Consider the following 18,347-nt stretch of genomic DNA (forward strand, 5'->3'; position numbering starts at 1 on the left):
TCATGACCATGGGTGAGGGTTGGAACGTAGATGGACTGGTAAATCGAGAGCTTTGCCTTACGGCTCAGCTCCTTCTTCACCAAAACGGTCCGGTACAACGCCCGCATCACTGCTGACGCTGCACCGAACCGCCTGTCCATCTCCCGCTCCATTTTACCCTCACTCGTGAATAAGATCCCGAGATACTTGAACTCCCTCGCTTGGGGCAGTGACTCACTCCCAACCCAGAGGGTGCAATCCACCGTTTTCCGGAAGAGAACCATGGCCTCAGACTTGGAGGTACTGACTCTCATCCCGTCCGCTTCACACTCGGCTGTGAACCGCCCCAGTGCATGCTGAAGGTCACGTTCTGAAGAAGCCAACAGAACCACATCATCTGCAAAAAGCAGGGATGTGATTCTGAGGTCCCCAAACCGGAAACTCTCCGGGGAGAACTCCAGAACAGCGGCGCTCAGCCGGGGGCTTGTGAGTATCCCCACACCCGCCCGGCGCCTCTCACCCTGGGCAACTCCGGAAAAGGAAAAAGTCCAGCCCCTCTCCAGGAGTTTGGTTCCAGAACCGGTGCTATGCGTGGAGGTGAGCCCAACTATATCTAGTTGGTAGCGCTCCACCTCCCGCACCAGCTCTGGTTCCTTCCCCGCCAGAGAGGTGACATTCCACGTCCCTAGAGCTAGTCTGTGATGCCGGGGGTCAGCACGCCCAGGTTCCCGCCCCAGCCTGCCGCCCAGCTCACATTGCACCCGACCCCAATGCCTATCCCTGTGGGTGGTGGGCCCACAAGGTGGCGGCACGATGTAGCTTTTTCGGGCTGGGCCCGGCCGGGCCCCATGTGCCAAGGCCCGGCCACCAGATGCTCGCCGGCGAGCTCCCCTACCGGGTCTGGCTCCAGGAGGGTGCCCCGGTTTCCCTATTCCGGGCGAGGTACCACAACCTTGCATCGTCCGATTCATTGGGGTTTTGTGAATCGCTCTTAGTCTGACCCCTCGATTGTGTAATGGAACTATAAATAAGACAGAAATGCATCAAACATCTGATGTCACAGAGATTATTTGAAAAATACAGATCTTCAATGTGAAATTTATTAATTCATTAGTGTAAAAGCAGAATATACAGGAAACCTTATTTGACCTGCAAAACCTTAAATGTTCTATCCACCCACTGACTCATTTCCTATTACATGGGGCCACATTTTCATCACTCTGAAACCACAAATTGAAGTTCCACAGTTTCAAGCTTCCATTAAAAGTGATGCATGTTCACAAGTTTAGACTAAACTGTCCTGGTGAGCAGAAAATGTTTTAAAGAAATTATTCCAGCGGACAAACTCTACAATAGGTGTCACTACTTTATAGAGCTCGAATTTACAAAATCTATTGAGAAAATATAATTTTAAATTACCAACATAACCACTCCCAACTTTGAAATGTGCTTTTGCATTTATTAAGAAAACAAAATGTCTTATGAAAATGGTATATACACTATGCTTTTATCCAGAAAGGCACAAAAGACACAAGCAGTTATTGCTTATCGCTAGTTAACAACATAAAAAACAGGATGTGGGTCGATCGTGAGACATTTTTAGCAACATAATTAGAGACTTTTACTTTTCTCTCAAAATGTTACAATCTTTATTTGAATGGTTAAAAAAAAAGCTAATAAGACAAAAGTGGTGTTGTGATAGCTAAAATATATATATATATTATTTATTACATAAATACAATAGTCTTAATGTAGCACATTTTATGTGTGCATTATTTACTCCCTTTTGTGGCTACAGACTGTCCACTAAGTGTGCAAGGGGGAAAGAAACTATGTGAGAACATCCTTAATACAAAATACAACTTGTAAACCGGAAAATTGTATTCATAGAACATATATTTGAAATAAATTATTTTAAGCACAATTTTCAAGTTGTAACTATTAGAAAAAAAGCGCTATATTCCCGTTACTGCAATAGATTGAAAATGGACTTTGATATGGCTGTGATTGTCTGAACATTAGAGTGTTTGTACGGTTGTGTGCATGTGATTTACCATGATGGGAGAGCCCTCGACACGTTTTGTCTCACAAATTGCTAAAACCCAAGAGTGAAGCATTCTCCCCCCCAAAACCTCACTCATGCCCCGGGGACACTCAGGTCCAACCATGAGCAAAGTGACAGTGTCATACATCTTCACAAGAACTAGTGAAGCTCGAAAGTGGTTTGCCGGAACGAATGAGAACTGCAGGTCCGCTTTTAACTGAAAAAAGGTAAACATGTGAGGCAACTTCCTCCTAGGTTTTACTGCTATGATCACTCAGTGTAGAGATGGCCGCAGCACTCATCGTCCTCCTCCTTCTCTTGTTGTTCCTCTCACATTTAGAAGCTAATGCCTTATCAGGCTGTAGGACAGAGGCCGACACTCATACGCCGATGGTGCATAAGATCCATGCAACATTGTTAAACCAAAATAAAAAAATGACTGTGACCTGATATCCAAAAGTAAAATAACCTTGTGGTTTAGGTGGCTTAGGTAACTGGTATTACAATAATGTAATGTAAGCCATGAGGAACACAATGTCAGCACCATTCCTCTGCCCATGTGGGGCACCTCTTTCATGAAATCAAAGCACCTTATTTGGATCTCCTTCTGCATACACCAGTGGTCCCGCCCATAGTGCTGTGGCTTCCTTATGATTGGTCCCATGGGAAGAACTGCATACAGTCTGGTGAAGTGACCATTTCATCTTCTCTTGTTCCTCATACATCTGTCATTTGTTCAGGTTGATGGTGACATAAGATGTAGGTATGTAGCCTTCATCCCCATTGTTCCTACGGACACGGGTCCAGCCGTCCCCTTTGTCCTCCTCTACCACGGCCAGAATCTCCCCTTCCTGCATAGTGATGGTCCCTTCACTGGCGCCTGGAAGACAGATGAACCAGATGCTTGCAAATATTCCTGTACTAGTTTATGCATACGAAACGATGCAAGATCACAGAAAAAAAAAACCTTTGACTCATGATATGGTTGTGACCTAGCTCACTTATGTGAGTTTGAGAAATGTCAGAACGATTATATTTACAGAACAAAAGGTAATACTTCCTGATCAGAGGAAAATAATATGTGCATTCACAAAGGCCACTGATTTCCAAAGCGCTAGCTGCAGTTCAGAGGAAACTGATCTCTTTTCTTCAAGAAATTTGAATAAAAGGACACTCTTTGCACACGTCCTAGTCCGCTAAAACAGCCTGTGACATACCAGGGAAGCTGTACATGGCTGTGCATTTCCCAATCGGAGTAGTTATTTCCTCGTCCTCAAAGTCATCATCAAATTCCGCGTAGATGGCCTGGGAGGGATCTGGAGTGCTTTCATCGGAGTGAGCTCCATCAGGGCTGGAGAGGAAAAACATATGTTTCCTGTGCAGAGCAGACAGCGCATCATTGTGCCAAACACACCCGTCCGTGAGCAGAATTCAGCGTTACCTGAGTACATCGTGAGCTCCATTGTTGTTGAATGTGTGAGCTTTATAGCGCAAAGTCTCCCCTCGACCTCCTGCCTCAGCCAGCCAAGTCTACACAAGAGAGGCAAAATGAAAAGGAGGGAAAATATATGAAATACTGTTTATTGGGATGCATTTAATGGTCAATATATCAAGTCATGTTTGTTTGTATAGCCCAATATGCCACAATGGGCTCACGTCATAATGGTAAATGATGACCTCGTAATATGAATAAACAACAGAGGTCCGGATTACCTCATACTTGTTGAGCTCTCCTCTGAGCCGCTCAATATTCTGCGACGTCTGGCTGATTTGTGATGCCAGACTAGCAGGGTCTCCCATTTGAGGATTTTTCTCATAAACATCTTTCATTTTCCCCAGGGCCTCACTGAAGAGAGGAGAGGGAGAGAGAGAGAGAGCAACAAGGGAGGAAGAGGGGGGAGGGGGTTGACTTTCAGTAGCAATTGGTTCCCTGCAGAGCTCAGGGTAAACAATTCAAACACTCACACAGACGTCACAGAGTTATACACACTGATGTGCGCGGCATGAATATTATAGCCACACTCCTCACCAGAGGAGTTCTAACAGCGATGGTTCTTAATACGCAGAAGGATACCCACAGATACACAGAAACGCACACACCTCTGATCTACTTCCTTTTGCAGCTCTCTGCAAATTTCGTCTAGTTTCTGTTGTAACTTCTTCCTGCGCTGCTCTGGGGGAAGATGGGCGAAGTCCTCTGTCACCGTAGGCTGCAAGAGTTCACACGAAGAGGCGTGTTAATACTAGACTTAGCGTCACAGTGAACTGTTTCATACATGATAGTAACCATGGGGAAAAAAACCAAACAAACACCTTAAGGAGGAACACAAAGCTTGCGGTTTGAGTTCAGCTCAGGCGGAAATGATGAAGCGGCACAATATTATTTTCAAATCTCCTAGTAACACGTCTGTAAGGCACCTTGATGTAAAGCCAGCTCATGTACAAAACTGAGCTGAACCCAAAACCACCACCCAACGGGAAAACATGATAATATAGCGCACAATAATATCATATTGACAGATTTTAAACTACAAGTTCAAGACATGAAATCTTGGATAGAAAAGGTGACCCAAGAAAGTTTAGAGACAATTAAGGCCACTTCAAAATTGGTGTCCCCTTCTGCTACCAAAAATTCCTCCATTACTCCACCACCAGATGGCCACCTCTTCAATACAAACTCAAAAAGACAGGCCTTTTGCCACTTAACATGATCATGGTGCATATCTGGTTGTTTCAACACAGAAACTAATGCAGTTTCCTGCAGTTTTGTGAAGGGAAAATGAGTACAATCACATGATTTGTTGTAATGGAAAGGTGGCCATTTGAATGTGTCACACAACTGAGACCCCCACATCAGCTTTGTTGTTCATATTACCGTGATCCTCGCTGGAGTAAACTTCTGAGGGAAAGACAACCAGTATGTGTACAGAAAATATCTTTAAATGTGGTTCTTACTTTTCAACACTCAAAATATAGCAATGGCAAAGGACCCCATGTGAGATCTATGCTACGTGTTAAAGTGTTGAAAATGTTAATTGTCATCTAAGGGATTCAGCCACTCTTGCACGGGGGGGGGGGACACGGGACATGGGACACAGGATGATGTGTGAGCCCCGATGAGTGGAGGTCTCCTGAAACCCAGACTGTCTCTTCTAATGACTCACCGATCTCCTGAGTGTCCGGAAGGAAGAGATTCTGGGTTTGACTGTCTTATTGATCTCCTTCAAACAGTACGACAGGGGGTCCCGGCCAAACTTTGGGGAAGGGGGTCCGTTAGCGGGCGAAGGGGCGGGGGGTGTCGAGAAGGGTGGGAGCGTGGAGGGAGAGAGCTGAGGATGGGGGCGAGACCCGAGGTACCAGCACCCAAGCATGAGGTATGCAGGCGGTGTACAGGATTGGGGAGAGGGGGATGGAGGGATAGAAAAGGAGGGGGAAACGGGGAAGACAAAGACAACAAGGTGACAAGGGGAAAGAAAAAGACACCATCAACAACTTAAAGCACACCACAAAGCCAGGAAGACAACACAGGCGCAAACCCAGCACACAAGACCAGAGAGCATGAAAGCACACTTCTGTGTCTTTGGCTCTCAACAACACACTGGTTAAACAAAAAATAATAATACAAAAGCAAGACAGCAAGCAAAATATCAGAGCTCCCACACCAGAGCCACAGCTGACCAACACCTGCAGTCAAACTGGAGCCAGGATGAAGGGTGCTGAGCCTCAGAGAGGAACTGGGACAGGACGAATTTCAAGTGCTAAAAGAAATTGTTAACTTTTTTCATAGTTTTATCCGACCTATGATGGGTAAAATAATATGATGATATAATATGAGCTTACGAGGATATTTTACTCCCCGGCCTTATTATAGAGATGTGGTGACACTGCAAAGAAACAACCTTACAACTTATTTAAAAAGCCATCACATTACTACTTTCTTGGAGTAGACAACGAAGATGAAAATTTAAAATATTGACCAAATTGTTATTACTGTAAAATTTCTCATTTTCCTACTTGGGATTTGTACTCCCCAAATGGATACAACTGGGCTTATCTACATACTGACTGCTTATTATGTCATGTGTTTGCTATGCTCTAATCTGCAAGTTTATAATAAGAATATTAATATTTTTCTATAGAACCATTCTCAGAGTTTGGGTATTTTATGTCGCAGCGTCCCTGTGTGTCTACAGTGAAAATCAAGTCAATAAATGAAAATAAATAATTGCTAAAACTGTGAGAATGAGACCCATTTTATAAAGAAAAAACATACTTTAAGCCAAATTAGCCAACTCAGTCATTAGGATTCTGTGCAAAAATGCATGTTGACAGCTCAACCTGTGCTATCCTTTCAGTCTGACCTACATAGATAAAATACCAATTCATATATCAGTGCAGTTGTTAAAAATAGCCTGCTTAACTACCACAGTGGCATTTGTGCATATGGGTTGTTCAGGGCTTGATGACCCTGTATGACCTCTTAGAAAGGGGTTAAGTTGAAAACATGCATCAGTGTCAGCTGTACAGCATGTCTATGTGGAAAAGGTGTGTGTGTGTGTGTGGGGGGGGATCTATTAGCTAAATTACACAGGAGGCTGATGTCTTCAGGTCTTCAATAGTGAATGTCTAAAACAGCCCTTTAACAAGGTCCCTTGTGTAAATACTGAGTGCTGGAAGGACAGCACTATCATTATGTGAACATCTACTGGGTATGTGCTACTTTTCTTGAGAGTTATGGGAGTCTAAGTACAGGAGAGCAGCTAAAAGTGGGGATGTTTAGGGGCCAAACATAAACCAAAAGCTCCCTCAAGCCAATAAAGTCAGCCTCCTATTCATACTGCTCTACAGGCCCTAATTGGGAGAGCATGACTGGTGACACAGAGCAGTGTGCCACACACATACACAGAACAGGACGAGCGCACAGCCGAGCACAGCCTGTATAAGACATGCAGAGAGAAAAAGAGAGGCGCTGAACAAGCAAACACTGCAGGGAAGAAAGAGGGGCTCATTTAGTGCTGATGCAGGAGGGGGGGGGGTCAGCTATCACCAGCTCAACTTTGGACCCCAGCTAAAGTGCTCCTTTGAGATAAGATCCATGATTTGTGATGTAGTGAGGCTCTCTTGACCCAAATAGACTCTCGAGACCAAATACGTGTGTGTGTGTGTGTGTGTGTGTGTGTGTGTGTGTGTGTGTGTGTGTGTGTGTGTGTGTGTGTGTGTGTGTGTGTGTGTGTGTGTGTGTGTGTGTGTGGACCTGATACAATTTTACTTGACCTGGCAAACCTGGTGTCATCCCGATTGTTGATACAAAGATCTTATTGTGTAGAGAGACATAATGCTAGGTCCTGGGCAGTATAATAGAAGCAGTGTGTTTGTGGATGCCTGTAGAGGAAAATGCAATGTTGTTTGGGCCCCGTGCTGATGAAAGCACAAGCACAGCAGAATGCTGACTGCCAGTTCACCCATTGGAAACCACGCTGCAGAAGGAGGGAGGGAGTGTAGGCGGGGGAGGAGGGGGCAAGGTTTATGCACTCACAGTCAAAGGCAGAGTCATGCAAAGGTCCGGTTCTAGAGGTGTCGGTGTGTGTGTGTGTGTGTGTGTGTGTGTGTGTGTGTGTGTGTGTGTGTGTGTGTGTGTGTGTGTGTGTGTGTGTGTGTGTGTGTGTGTGTGTGTGTGTGTGTGTGTGTGTGCCACAAGCACAGGTCTATCATGTGTGCTCTATGCAGAGGGGATCTCCTGGCTCCTTCGTTTGGCCCAAACACTAAACATTGACGTGGAAGGAGTCACCCACTAAACTGACTGACTGCCCACCAGCAGATTTTTTCAAGTCTGCTGTCGTTGATCATTGATGGAGAGGATTGCTAGTTCATTCATTACCACAATGCAATAATATAAAACGTCTCTTCTAGTGAGAGGCCTAGTCATTAGGATATATCAGCCCTATGTGCAATGTCCTACCTTACTCTTTTTGCTGAAAAGCCAAAAGTTTTTGTTCCTGTTCCTTCCTAAAAGTTCCATGGGACCCTTAGGCGTGCCCAGGCTACTGTCAGAAGAGGCTCGGTTGATGCCCTGACTGTAGTCCTCAAACTCCACATCTCCAGGACGTTCAAAGCCGGACTTGTTCTGCTCTATTACAACCATGGAGTCCTGCGTTAGATGCAGTTATGGATAAGAGCAATCAAGAGTTATTTTCAAAACAGATGCACAGTTAAAACAGATTGGCTGCATCGGTTTAGCATTTGGTTTTGCGACCAACTCACATTTCTCTCATTAACGTTAGTGCCAGCTTTCGTAATGCCTTCCAGGCACTTGCCAATGATGGGCATCACATGCTTCTCTGTGTCTGAGAACAAGATGTAGCCTTGCGCCAACTTCCGTACTCCTCTCATCCAGGTCCTGCAATTTCTAGTAAACACACAGCAACAGATGCTTAAACACAGACGCCATTAGGACTGATACAATACACAACTCATAGTCCATATTGCAATGTGCCTCACAATATCATGCAAGAAGTTTATTATTTATGATTATAAAAATATATTTGTTAATGCTCTGATGAATGTTAGTTAGAGTCTGATGGTGGCACCTTGCATGGTAGCCTGTCATCAGTGTGTGAATGGGTGAATGATATGTAATATACTACTGACTGTAAGTCGCTTTGGATAAAAGCGTCTGCTAAATGACTGTAATGTAATGTAATGTAATGTAATGAAAGCTTAAAAGCCAGAACTAAATCATTTGAAATTGATTTATCTAAGGAGTTCTTTGCTGTTTTTTTAGTAAATATTTGAGTGCACCTTTTATTTATGTTGTTGTTCATATCTTAACATGTAAATGTCAAGTTTTATGTTCCAAAAAAAGTGAATCTATATTTTAGCAAACAAAGAGCAGTTATTACTGTACCATATGTTGAAGTAACAGTCACAAGTTGCTGTATGTAATTCACTTACATTGAAAATGAGTGGCATGTCATTAAAATAGAACTGGCTCTGCTCCTTGTTGTACTTCTGGAGCTGAGCAGCGTAGTCGTTCTTACACTCCTCCGCTACGTGTGATCTCAAATGGGCCTGCTGTTTGGCCTGGAACCACACAGACAGCAAACAGGTGAGCGAGTGGATCTGATTCTACTTTTGATTATTATGGTAAACTGGCCTTAAAATGAACAGTTTCATTTCCCATGTGTTACTTTTTCAACGTCCGCCTTTGTGGCATTGATGTCCTGATCAGTCTTCTCGGCATACTGTGCTGTGCGCTCTGCTTCTCTCCACTCCCTTTCAAAGCGCTTTTTACTCTGTTGTGCAGAAAGAGAAGACAAACAGAGTGAAACAGAGAAAGACCATGTTCAGTTCAATCAGCTAAATGAGGCTATTGCCTGAATGAAATATTAGGAGGTTTTATTATTTGGAGCAAAGCATTTTTCAGTGTCTTTCCAAATAAACAGTTAAGGGAGAGAACATCTCCCATCATACGTTTTTGGATAAGATCTTTGATTGATGATAGGAGTCTAAAACTGGGAACTGCTTTCCATTCTGTCCATCTGTTTTTACTATAGACAAATATACCCACATGACCTGCCACATTGAACGTGCAACAATTTGCCTACATTTTTTGCTCGTATCGAACAAAAGGGACTCTAAAATATATATCTAACAGCTTCTATTATCACAATACATTTTTTTTTAATCATGGAACGTCAGGAAGGATGGATGCCTTTTCATGAAAAATGAAAATTCTCTGTCCAGACTTACACTGTCCAGCTGCTTGTAGGTGCTCTCCAAACTCTGCTGGGCCCTCTTGGCCTCCATGAGATACTGCAGACATTCATAAAAATAGGCCGAGTGAGAAGAGGGGAGGCGGGTCAGATGACAGAGAGAGAGAGAGAAACAGCCATGTGCAGGGGCAGACATTGAATAAACAATGACCTCCTAGAGCAGCATAACATAGCAGGCAAGAAAACAAATACCAGTGTGTCTGCTTGAGACATCACGTCTGCACTGAGAGCCTGTACACGTCTGCAGTGTTTTGCAATCCAACGGGACGGAGCCAATGCATTCCTCACACAGAAATGGCACACCACCGCTCCGACCATGCCTCCCCCTGGAGACACTAAGCAAGACTTCCTTCCTGCCACAACAGTGAGATCTCCACATCTCCACACCTCCTTAAAATCTCTCTGTTCTCCTCCCACCCTTTACAGTAAACTCCTCCTCAGCTGTGTGTGCTGTAGACTCCTACTGAAAATCTCTTTTGGCATGTTCTCAGCCTGCTGTTGAACTTAATGCTGCAGGTACATACTAGTAAATACACTCAACGATTGGTGGATTAATCATAATCATAATCAACAGATATTTGATAGGAAACTATTTTGATAATTGATCATTAAAGTGGTCGAACTTAATTAGCCCAGGAAGCCCTCGCTACTGTTTTCAGGTGAGCTACTGAAGTGCTTCATTTAAGCCTTTTTTAAGCAAAAACATGTACCACATTTACGTTCACACTCCTATTCCACTATAGTTCTGAATATGACAATATTCCAAATTTGATATGACTCATGTTAACATCATATTTTGTTATTCCCAATGTAACATTTTCCGATTAAGACGTGGGATTTACAGCTTTAATCAGGTTTCAGGAGCATTCTTTGGACATGTATACAGCCCTTCAGAATATATATCGCAATGGGGATTTTTACGGCACACTGTTATACACAGACTCTTTCATGTTTACGACCAGCTCTGTGCGTTGTACACAAACCATCCTGCCAATAGTTTAGAAAACTGGAGTGGAGATGCATGCCAAAAAGAAAAGCCCACACTTCTGGTTTGAAAGAGAAACAAATCTACTTTTGAGAATTATAAAGGACTTTGATATCAATAGGTTTCTAGATATGTGCAAATTTGACCTTCTAAAGAAAGTGGTTGAAGGAAAGAAAGAGGGAGTACGTGTTCGTTCAACTTTTCCATATTTTGACGTGATCAACGACATGTTAGGGCATCGACCCCTGTCAACCAAAGCCAAAAATAGTTTGATGAGGCCGTTTTATGCAAATCAGAATATGCATGACTGCATGTAAACGGGAATTATTAGGAATATTGCCTTTTTCGGAATAAGGGCAAAAAACGGAATAGTTGGTGCATGCATTATTATTGCTTTCGTATTAGTTGTTGCACTTACTGTATTCGTATCAGTTCGCTGCACTTATTGAATTCGTATTTGTTTACTGCACTTATCCTATTCGTAGTAGTTTGTGGCACTTATTATATTCGTATTAGTCTGTTGCAATTATTGTTTTCGTAGTAATTTGCCTCTGCACTATACTTTTGCTCTGGCTTATGCTTTAAGATGCTTGTTTAAGAAAGGAGATGCAATTATGACTTCTGGTGACCAGTAGTTCTCTTGAATACCTATGTTGAATACACTTCCTGTAAGTCGCTTTGGATAAAAGCGTCTGCTAAATGACTGTAATGTAATGTAATGTAATGTAATTTTGGTTTTACATTATAGTAAATTTAATATTATTGGGTTTTGAGCTGTTATTGAGACAAAATAAGACATTTGTTAAAGTCACATTGGGCTCCAGGATATTGTGATGAGCATTTGTTTCCTAGACCAACGGTGTTCACAATATATATACACTTATATATATAAATATATATAAATACATACATATATACATGTATTAGAGGGTTAACAACGGGGCCGTGGGGAAAAAAATGTAAACTTAATATTTAGTCCCTAACACACCATTTTAAGTCTGACAACATAATACAATTCATTGTTATACTCGCAGCTGCAAAGATGGACTTCAACCATCCTGACACGATGCAGTCCTGGTCGGCTCACCGTCTTTCGTTCTTGCTTGAGCTCTTGCAGGTACTTGGTGAGATCAATGCAAATGTTCATCATCATGTTCTCAGCAATTAGCTCTCGCTGCCCCGCGTAGTCGTTCATCTCATTCAGCACTTCCAAAAAAGACTGATAGCTGGAAAACCTACCATTTAAGAGGAGAAGAGAGGAAAGGGTGGAGAAATTAAAACACAGTGATTGGACAACTGATAAGATGATACAAAGAGAAGTCAGCAGTGGGCCAAATTATAATGAGAAGCTCATAACTTCCTTATTCCTGCTTCCTTCTAGGGGAATTTAAATGGCTCAAACAGCAGCCCCACACTACAGCATGAACGACACTAATGACAAGGGGATTCCTAACCCTTTGAAACGTGATATTATTTGCATGTCAGTTCCGTTGTCATTTGTTAGTTCCCTCATTGAGAGCTTAACAAGCTCTTAGGGCCGAGGGTCATTCGTGTGAATCCAAATCAACCCACTAAGCACAATTTTTGTCAACATTGTCTCACAGCTAAATGTAATTCCTTAAAGAAAAAGTAATAACCTCAACAATCTTCAAGCATCTATACATTTTATTTGAAGATATGCTTTGCAATGGATTACCTGCAATCTGGTTCATCTTTGCCGCTTCGTTTCAGGTTATATTTCTTTGAAAGGTTCCTGCGAACAGCGAAAGTGAATCAAAGGAATGGGAAAACAAACACTTGACACATTCTCAATGGGAAAAAGATGGGAAAGCTCACTCAGTGAAACTATTCTTATGCAACCACTGGCAGCTTTGTACAGCTGAATCAAAAACAGCAGGCCTCTATGAACACATTAAAATAGCTTTTCTTCCTTCTTTTACTCTCTCTTTCTCTCTCTCTGACCACATCCTGTCTACCATGTGCCAGTCTGCTCCCACTTCCTCTCCTCTCCAGCAAAGCTCAGCACTAAAGCAGATGTGGGCCTGGAGACCGGGAGACAACCGGGAGAGGGAGCACGCTGTAGCTGGAGAATGAGGCCAGTGTTTCACAGACAAGTTAGATTCTGTACCAAAGTAGTCACAAGACCGCACAAACATTTCATAAACAGCCTTTCAACATTCACCCATGCACTCACAAATAATTTGAGGCAGAAAGCACAGGGGGGGGGCAGCGCCAGGAGCGAGGCCTACCTCAGTTGTTTGGCGTAGTTTTGTTCAATCTCTGTCCTCTCCTTTACAAATTTCACATACTTCTCCACCAGCTCCAGGCCAGACTGTGTGTGCTTCTCAATGATGTCACATTGGTCCTGGAGAACGAAGCACAAGAGACAAATAAGGAAAAGACATAAAGCCAAAACTCTGTCGGTCGGGATATGGAACATGTGTTAACTTCTGTGTAATAACTGGGACGTTCCTCTGGTTGAGTTTAAGGTCATCTAAAAGAAAATTTAATGGAGGCAATAAACTGAACATGCTGGCGTTTGTTCCCACATGTTGGATTCCGCAAACTCTCTCCACTCGTGCACAAAAATCTTGGCAATGATCTCTAAACTTCTTCCTAGCTTTAAATCATACGGAACCCATGTTTTTAAAGCGAGAGGACAGATGAAGGACATGCGGGGTCACGACAAGAGTGACAGGCAGGAACAATTAGGTGCAGTTCTGATACATATCCTGAGAGCAATGTGACATACTATGAATTACATCAAATGAGCTATGCAGAGTTAATGTAGCTTTTTTACCCATTTCATGACTGGTTTCAAATTCATAAACTCCCTTTAGCACAGTGCTACTGATATTGCTGACTCTTCCTTTTCAAATTGTACAGTATAAGGGAGGTACATTGTGTTTCTCTTCCTCTTTGGTTACTTATTGGGTAATGCACTTTATGACACCTTCAAGTTTAGACAAGTCCGTTAAGTGTGAGAGATGATATCTTCACCAATGTTCTCTCACTCTACACAATACCCCCAAGCTTTCTCTGCTGCCGTCTTTGGTGTTGAGGAGGGGGGCATGTTGAAAGGGGATTCCTGACAAGTTGGGCCTTGCTCTTCTTTGCCCTTCCTGCCCTTCTGGTAAAACAAAAGGCAAAACCCAAATGAACGAGACAACCTCTTGCTTAATCACAGAACACAGTTACAGGTTAAGAGAGAGGTCTGCAATCCATCACTAAAATAACATCTAACCAATAGGCAGGGGTTTAATTATAAGTAATTTACAATGGAGCAGAAGTAATGATAGTAATGATAGTCAATAAAGCCAATTTACAACTACAGATTTTTTTTCTTAGATGTGAAAAATAATTTGACTTGCGAGAGAAAAGAATAGTAGTTAGATAACCAAATGGCAGTGTTTTAGGGCACTGCTTTGTTCAAATGCAGAATACTTGTTACAATGATTTAAACACGAGCAGTAGTTGTCTTCATTCAGTCCAACCTCACCACGTCAACAGAGCAGAAGTCTACATTGTCTGCATTATGTCGCAAAAGAATTGCGAATAGCTTTTTTAAGTTTGTCACAAAATGATATTCACAATTATCTCGATCATGGAAGTTCACTACAATCAAGTGTTATTTATTGCGATTCGTGATAAAAAAAATCCCATATGGTCGCATGCTCCCATCTATGATTACATTCCTTAGTGGGGAAAAGGCAAATATGCCTAACACACAGAAAATAACCTAGCAGGAAAGGCAGATCAAAACAAGACTGAAATACAATTGAATTGTTGAGGAGTAAGTAAGTGAAAGTTTTTAAATAGCATTGAAATAGTGGCCCAGGCTGGACAGCACAACACCAGGTTAACTGGGAAAGATCTGAAACATTTGAATGTTTTGAGTAGTTGATTATAGCTAGTTAACTGCATGACAAAGAGGCGTTTATGAATCTTATTATGGAACGTGTATGATAGCAAGATGGAAAGCTATAAACTGCACTCATCTCTTGATACAGGTCCTTTGCATACATACATGTATTACTTGCATATTCGGTTTCAAGACTGCTGAGTGTGCAAAAAGGTCACCAACTACTGTGGAGATTGATGGGGAGGTCTGAAATTGTTAGGCAAGCTGTTGTTGGTGGACCGTCTGTGTAAGTTAGGAGCTCTCCAAACCAGTGTTTTGTCTCCCACTTCATGTGATCCCACTCTGAGTATCTGCCAGAACTGGGTCCCATTCAAATATTAATACTTCCATGTACAACACAGCTGCTGCACAATGCATATCTTATACAGTTGATCAAACTATCCAGATTCAGGTAAGATATGCTAGACAGTAGAGACAGCCCGTTCTCATTTCAGGGGCGTCAAATAGCAACGCTTTGTCACATCCCTCAGCTTCTGATACAGATGCACAAGGCACCCTTTGACGTCTGTATGAGGCCAAGGGGTCTAAAAATAGCATTAGTATGTGACAAGTTGGAATGAGAACGTGATGGTAAACAACTTCTGCGTTAAGACAAAATGTCCTGCTGTCCTTGAATGGTTTGCCTCCTTTAACGGTTTGCCATTCTTTAATGGTTTGCCATCATTTAATGGTTATTATGAGGCACTCATACCAGATAAGGATCATAACGTTGAATCATCATCATAGCTGTTATAAACAGATATTTTGGGGAAAGTAAGTCGGCTGAAGAGACACAAAAACAAAAGTTTTTTCACAAATGTAAACTATGAAAAATGGTTGAAGCACAACAAATATTACAAAAAAATAAAAATCTTCTGGACCTACTGATACAAACTTAATAATTTTAATGCTGAATGACTTATTTCCACGAAACTTATGAGCATAACTCATAGCGGTGCTTTGTGTGATTATTTGTGGAAGAATTCAGTTTTACAGATCTGTCAATTAAATCAACTAATCACTTGAGTCTCGGATGAACCCATAACTATGTGCTTTTTTAGAAATGGCAGAAAAAGAAGCAAATGATAATCTCTATAAATGAACTGTGACTGCTTCATTCAAAACACGAGTGCTCCAATTAGAGAAAAGCCAACCTCATTAAACTGTCTTACAAACACAAAGCTTTCAAGGACATAATCATTATCTCATCAAACATCAGTGACTGTCACATCTGCTGCGATTTATAACCATCCAAAGCCGGAGTGAAAAATATCTTTACGTCCCCATAGACAGGGTTTGTACTTACCACATTTTATTTATAAATCATAGACGGGTTGTGTAGGAACCTACTGACAACTTTCAAATGGTCATGCTTTTGATTGAACAGCCAATGTCATGTTTCTGGTCAACATCCTATTTCATTGTCTAAATCCTATGTACAGATATGGAAAGAGGTAATATTTTTTAGTAGCATCCAATGTGTCCTTTATACTCCATCTTCCAACCTTTCCAGTAATACCAGACTGAACGCTGGAATCCAGTGAACACCACATAACTTCAAAAGGAGTCACCCTGAAAGTCACCGACCTACAAGGCTTGGGTGAATGTTTCAGCCCTGAGTCACCCCGTCTTCTAAATATTCGGGGCCTGGCCCGACCAGAACTGCCATTGTGGTTCCCAGGATTGGCCTGGTAGCACTCACCATCACAGCCAATGCTTAGACACTGATCTTGCTCTCTGCAAACTAGTGCCTTAAAATAGCCTTTGGATTAACGACAATCAGGGGACAGATGCCATTGAGCTGACTTGACCCAAGGGATGACTCTCCCAACAAACATTAACACAATTATGCCGGCAGGGCTTTGTCTAACCATACAGGCGAGGCTACAGCCAGATAAACCTAAAAAAAAAAAAAAGTTGGATCGAATAATATGTATTTTGTATTGCCTGAAAAATAAGGGTACTGGCTTTTGTGTGGAGACTGCTGCAGTGAAAAAACTTGATGCAATGAACAGGAAATCCTCCCATACCAAGACAGAGACTCTGATTATTACCGGGGTACGGATGTTTCTCTGACTCAATCAAAGTAGGGCAAAACTAATTAGACTGTTGCACCAGCAGAATGTAGGATGGAAAAAGGGACAGGGGAAGAGGCCTAGGGGGAGACTCTGTAATGAGGTCACAACCTCCCATCTTTGCAATGCTCCATTTTACATGTTCAGGTTCCCTCAGAATGTGCCAGTGGGAATGTTTTCAAATGTGTGGCTTCATTGCCATAGTACACTCATCGAAGTAATATGTTATATGGTGGGACTTTCAACAGGGTTTGTTTAGATTCTGGATAGTGTCACTGTTAGCAGGAAATGGCTCACAGTTTCCTTTTTTACAGACTGCAGCACCCAGATTTGTTTTGACCTAGAAAACAGCCCTCATCTTCAAAAATTACCACCTGAAGCACTCGTTTTTTTAAATCGCTATATCGGTCAGCCCAATAAAAACATAGGTCCTAAAGAATCTATTGAAATAAGCACTTGATCCAACAAATCACACCCTAAAAATCAAGATCTCCTGAAATCAGCACACGGTTTGTTGAATAAATAATCATGCTGCTCAGGTGGACACACGAGGCACTTCATCTTGTTGTCAAGGCAAATGACAGCATCTGATTTCATCTCCATGGAAGCAAAGGAGTGCCAGACTGTAAACAGTGAGCCATCCCACTGGGTACAACCCACCTCAGCACACTGAAATATGCAGAATAAGTAGCATTCTGACTCAATTTTCACTCTGGCATTAAAATTCAAAGCTAACATTACAAGAGTGGCCTGAATGCATGAAGATACTCAGTCATACAGGACATATGATAACTACAAATTGGACTTGTTCAAGCTGCTTTTGATTTAGTCCATATATGATTAGCTGAAGGTAATTTATGTCTGAAATTAGGCAGAAACAGACTTTTTTTATTTACATTGCAATACATAGTTTTGAATTCAAGCAACTTCACAGCTGTTTGCCTCGTGCACTGCAGATATCCCTTAATAAAAACACTGTTGAGTAAGTTTAAAAAAAAAAAAAAAAAAAAAAAAGACCCAAACAAAAGCCAGACATCCACATCCATGTGCAAACGTGGATCAGAGACTAACTGTCTGACTTTCCACCAGAGCAACGTGTTGATGGTGGGCTTCAGATAACCCACACGCTGTTTTAACTACTAAACGCTGCAGAAAACTGTCCGAAAACGAAGCCGCGTTCATGCATGCACATATTTTGCAGCGTTTCACCACTTCTTGGGAACTATTCCTCATCCAGCAAGAGACTTTCTCTGCGAACTCAAACTTAGAGGTCTCATTGTTTGCCATCTCGACCACTGTTACCACCAAAGCAAGCCAGATGACGGACTCACCCAAAGCTCTGTGCCCCAGTCCATGTTCAGCTTGTCGGCCAAGCTGTCCGCCTATCCCGAATACAAAGAACTTCTCCAAAGTTATCCCGCAGCTCGGAGGACGGCCCTGGCCGAGTACAATCCCGAGGTGATAAATAAGTCGGAACCAAGACGCAGTCCGGTTCAGATCAGCTCAACAAATAATGTAAACCAGCATCATAATTGGCTAATTAAACAGGGCTGGGTGTCGTTGTTCTAGTTTTACTAAATATTTTTCATAG

At 42.3% G+C, this 18,347-nt stretch overlaps 1 protein-coding gene across 1 annotated transcript; it reads right to left on the reverse strand.

The window, feature by feature from the left end:
* Positions 1 to 1,010: 1,010 nt before the first annotated feature.
* On the reverse strand, positions 1,011 to 18,332 carry trip10a (thyroid hormone receptor interactor 10a). The gene is given in 17 exon segments (XM_054606907.1): positions 1,011 to 2,903; positions 3,241 to 3,374; positions 3,465 to 3,553; positions 3,737 to 3,869; positions 4,124 to 4,233; positions 4,899 to 4,922; positions 5,188 to 5,352; positions 7,983 to 8,171; positions 8,285 to 8,386; positions 8,388 to 8,429; positions 8,975 to 9,103; positions 9,211 to 9,315; positions 9,773 to 9,835; positions 11,868 to 12,015; positions 12,477 to 12,533; positions 13,030 to 13,145; positions 18,088 to 18,332. Coding segments are annotated over 17 exon segments (1,782 nt in total). The 5' UTR covers positions 18,112 to 18,332; the 3' UTR covers positions 1,011 to 2,751.
* Between the last annotated feature and the right edge of the window lie 15 nt (positions 18,333 to 18,347).

Source organism: Anoplopoma fimbria, chromosome 11, assembly GCF_027596085.1.
Source record: "Anoplopoma fimbria isolate UVic2021 breed Golden Eagle Sablefish chromosome 11, Afim_UVic_2022, whole genome shotgun sequence".
Lineage (NCBI taxonomy): Eukaryota > Metazoa > Chordata > Actinopteri > Perciformes > Anoplopomatidae > Anoplopoma > Anoplopoma fimbria.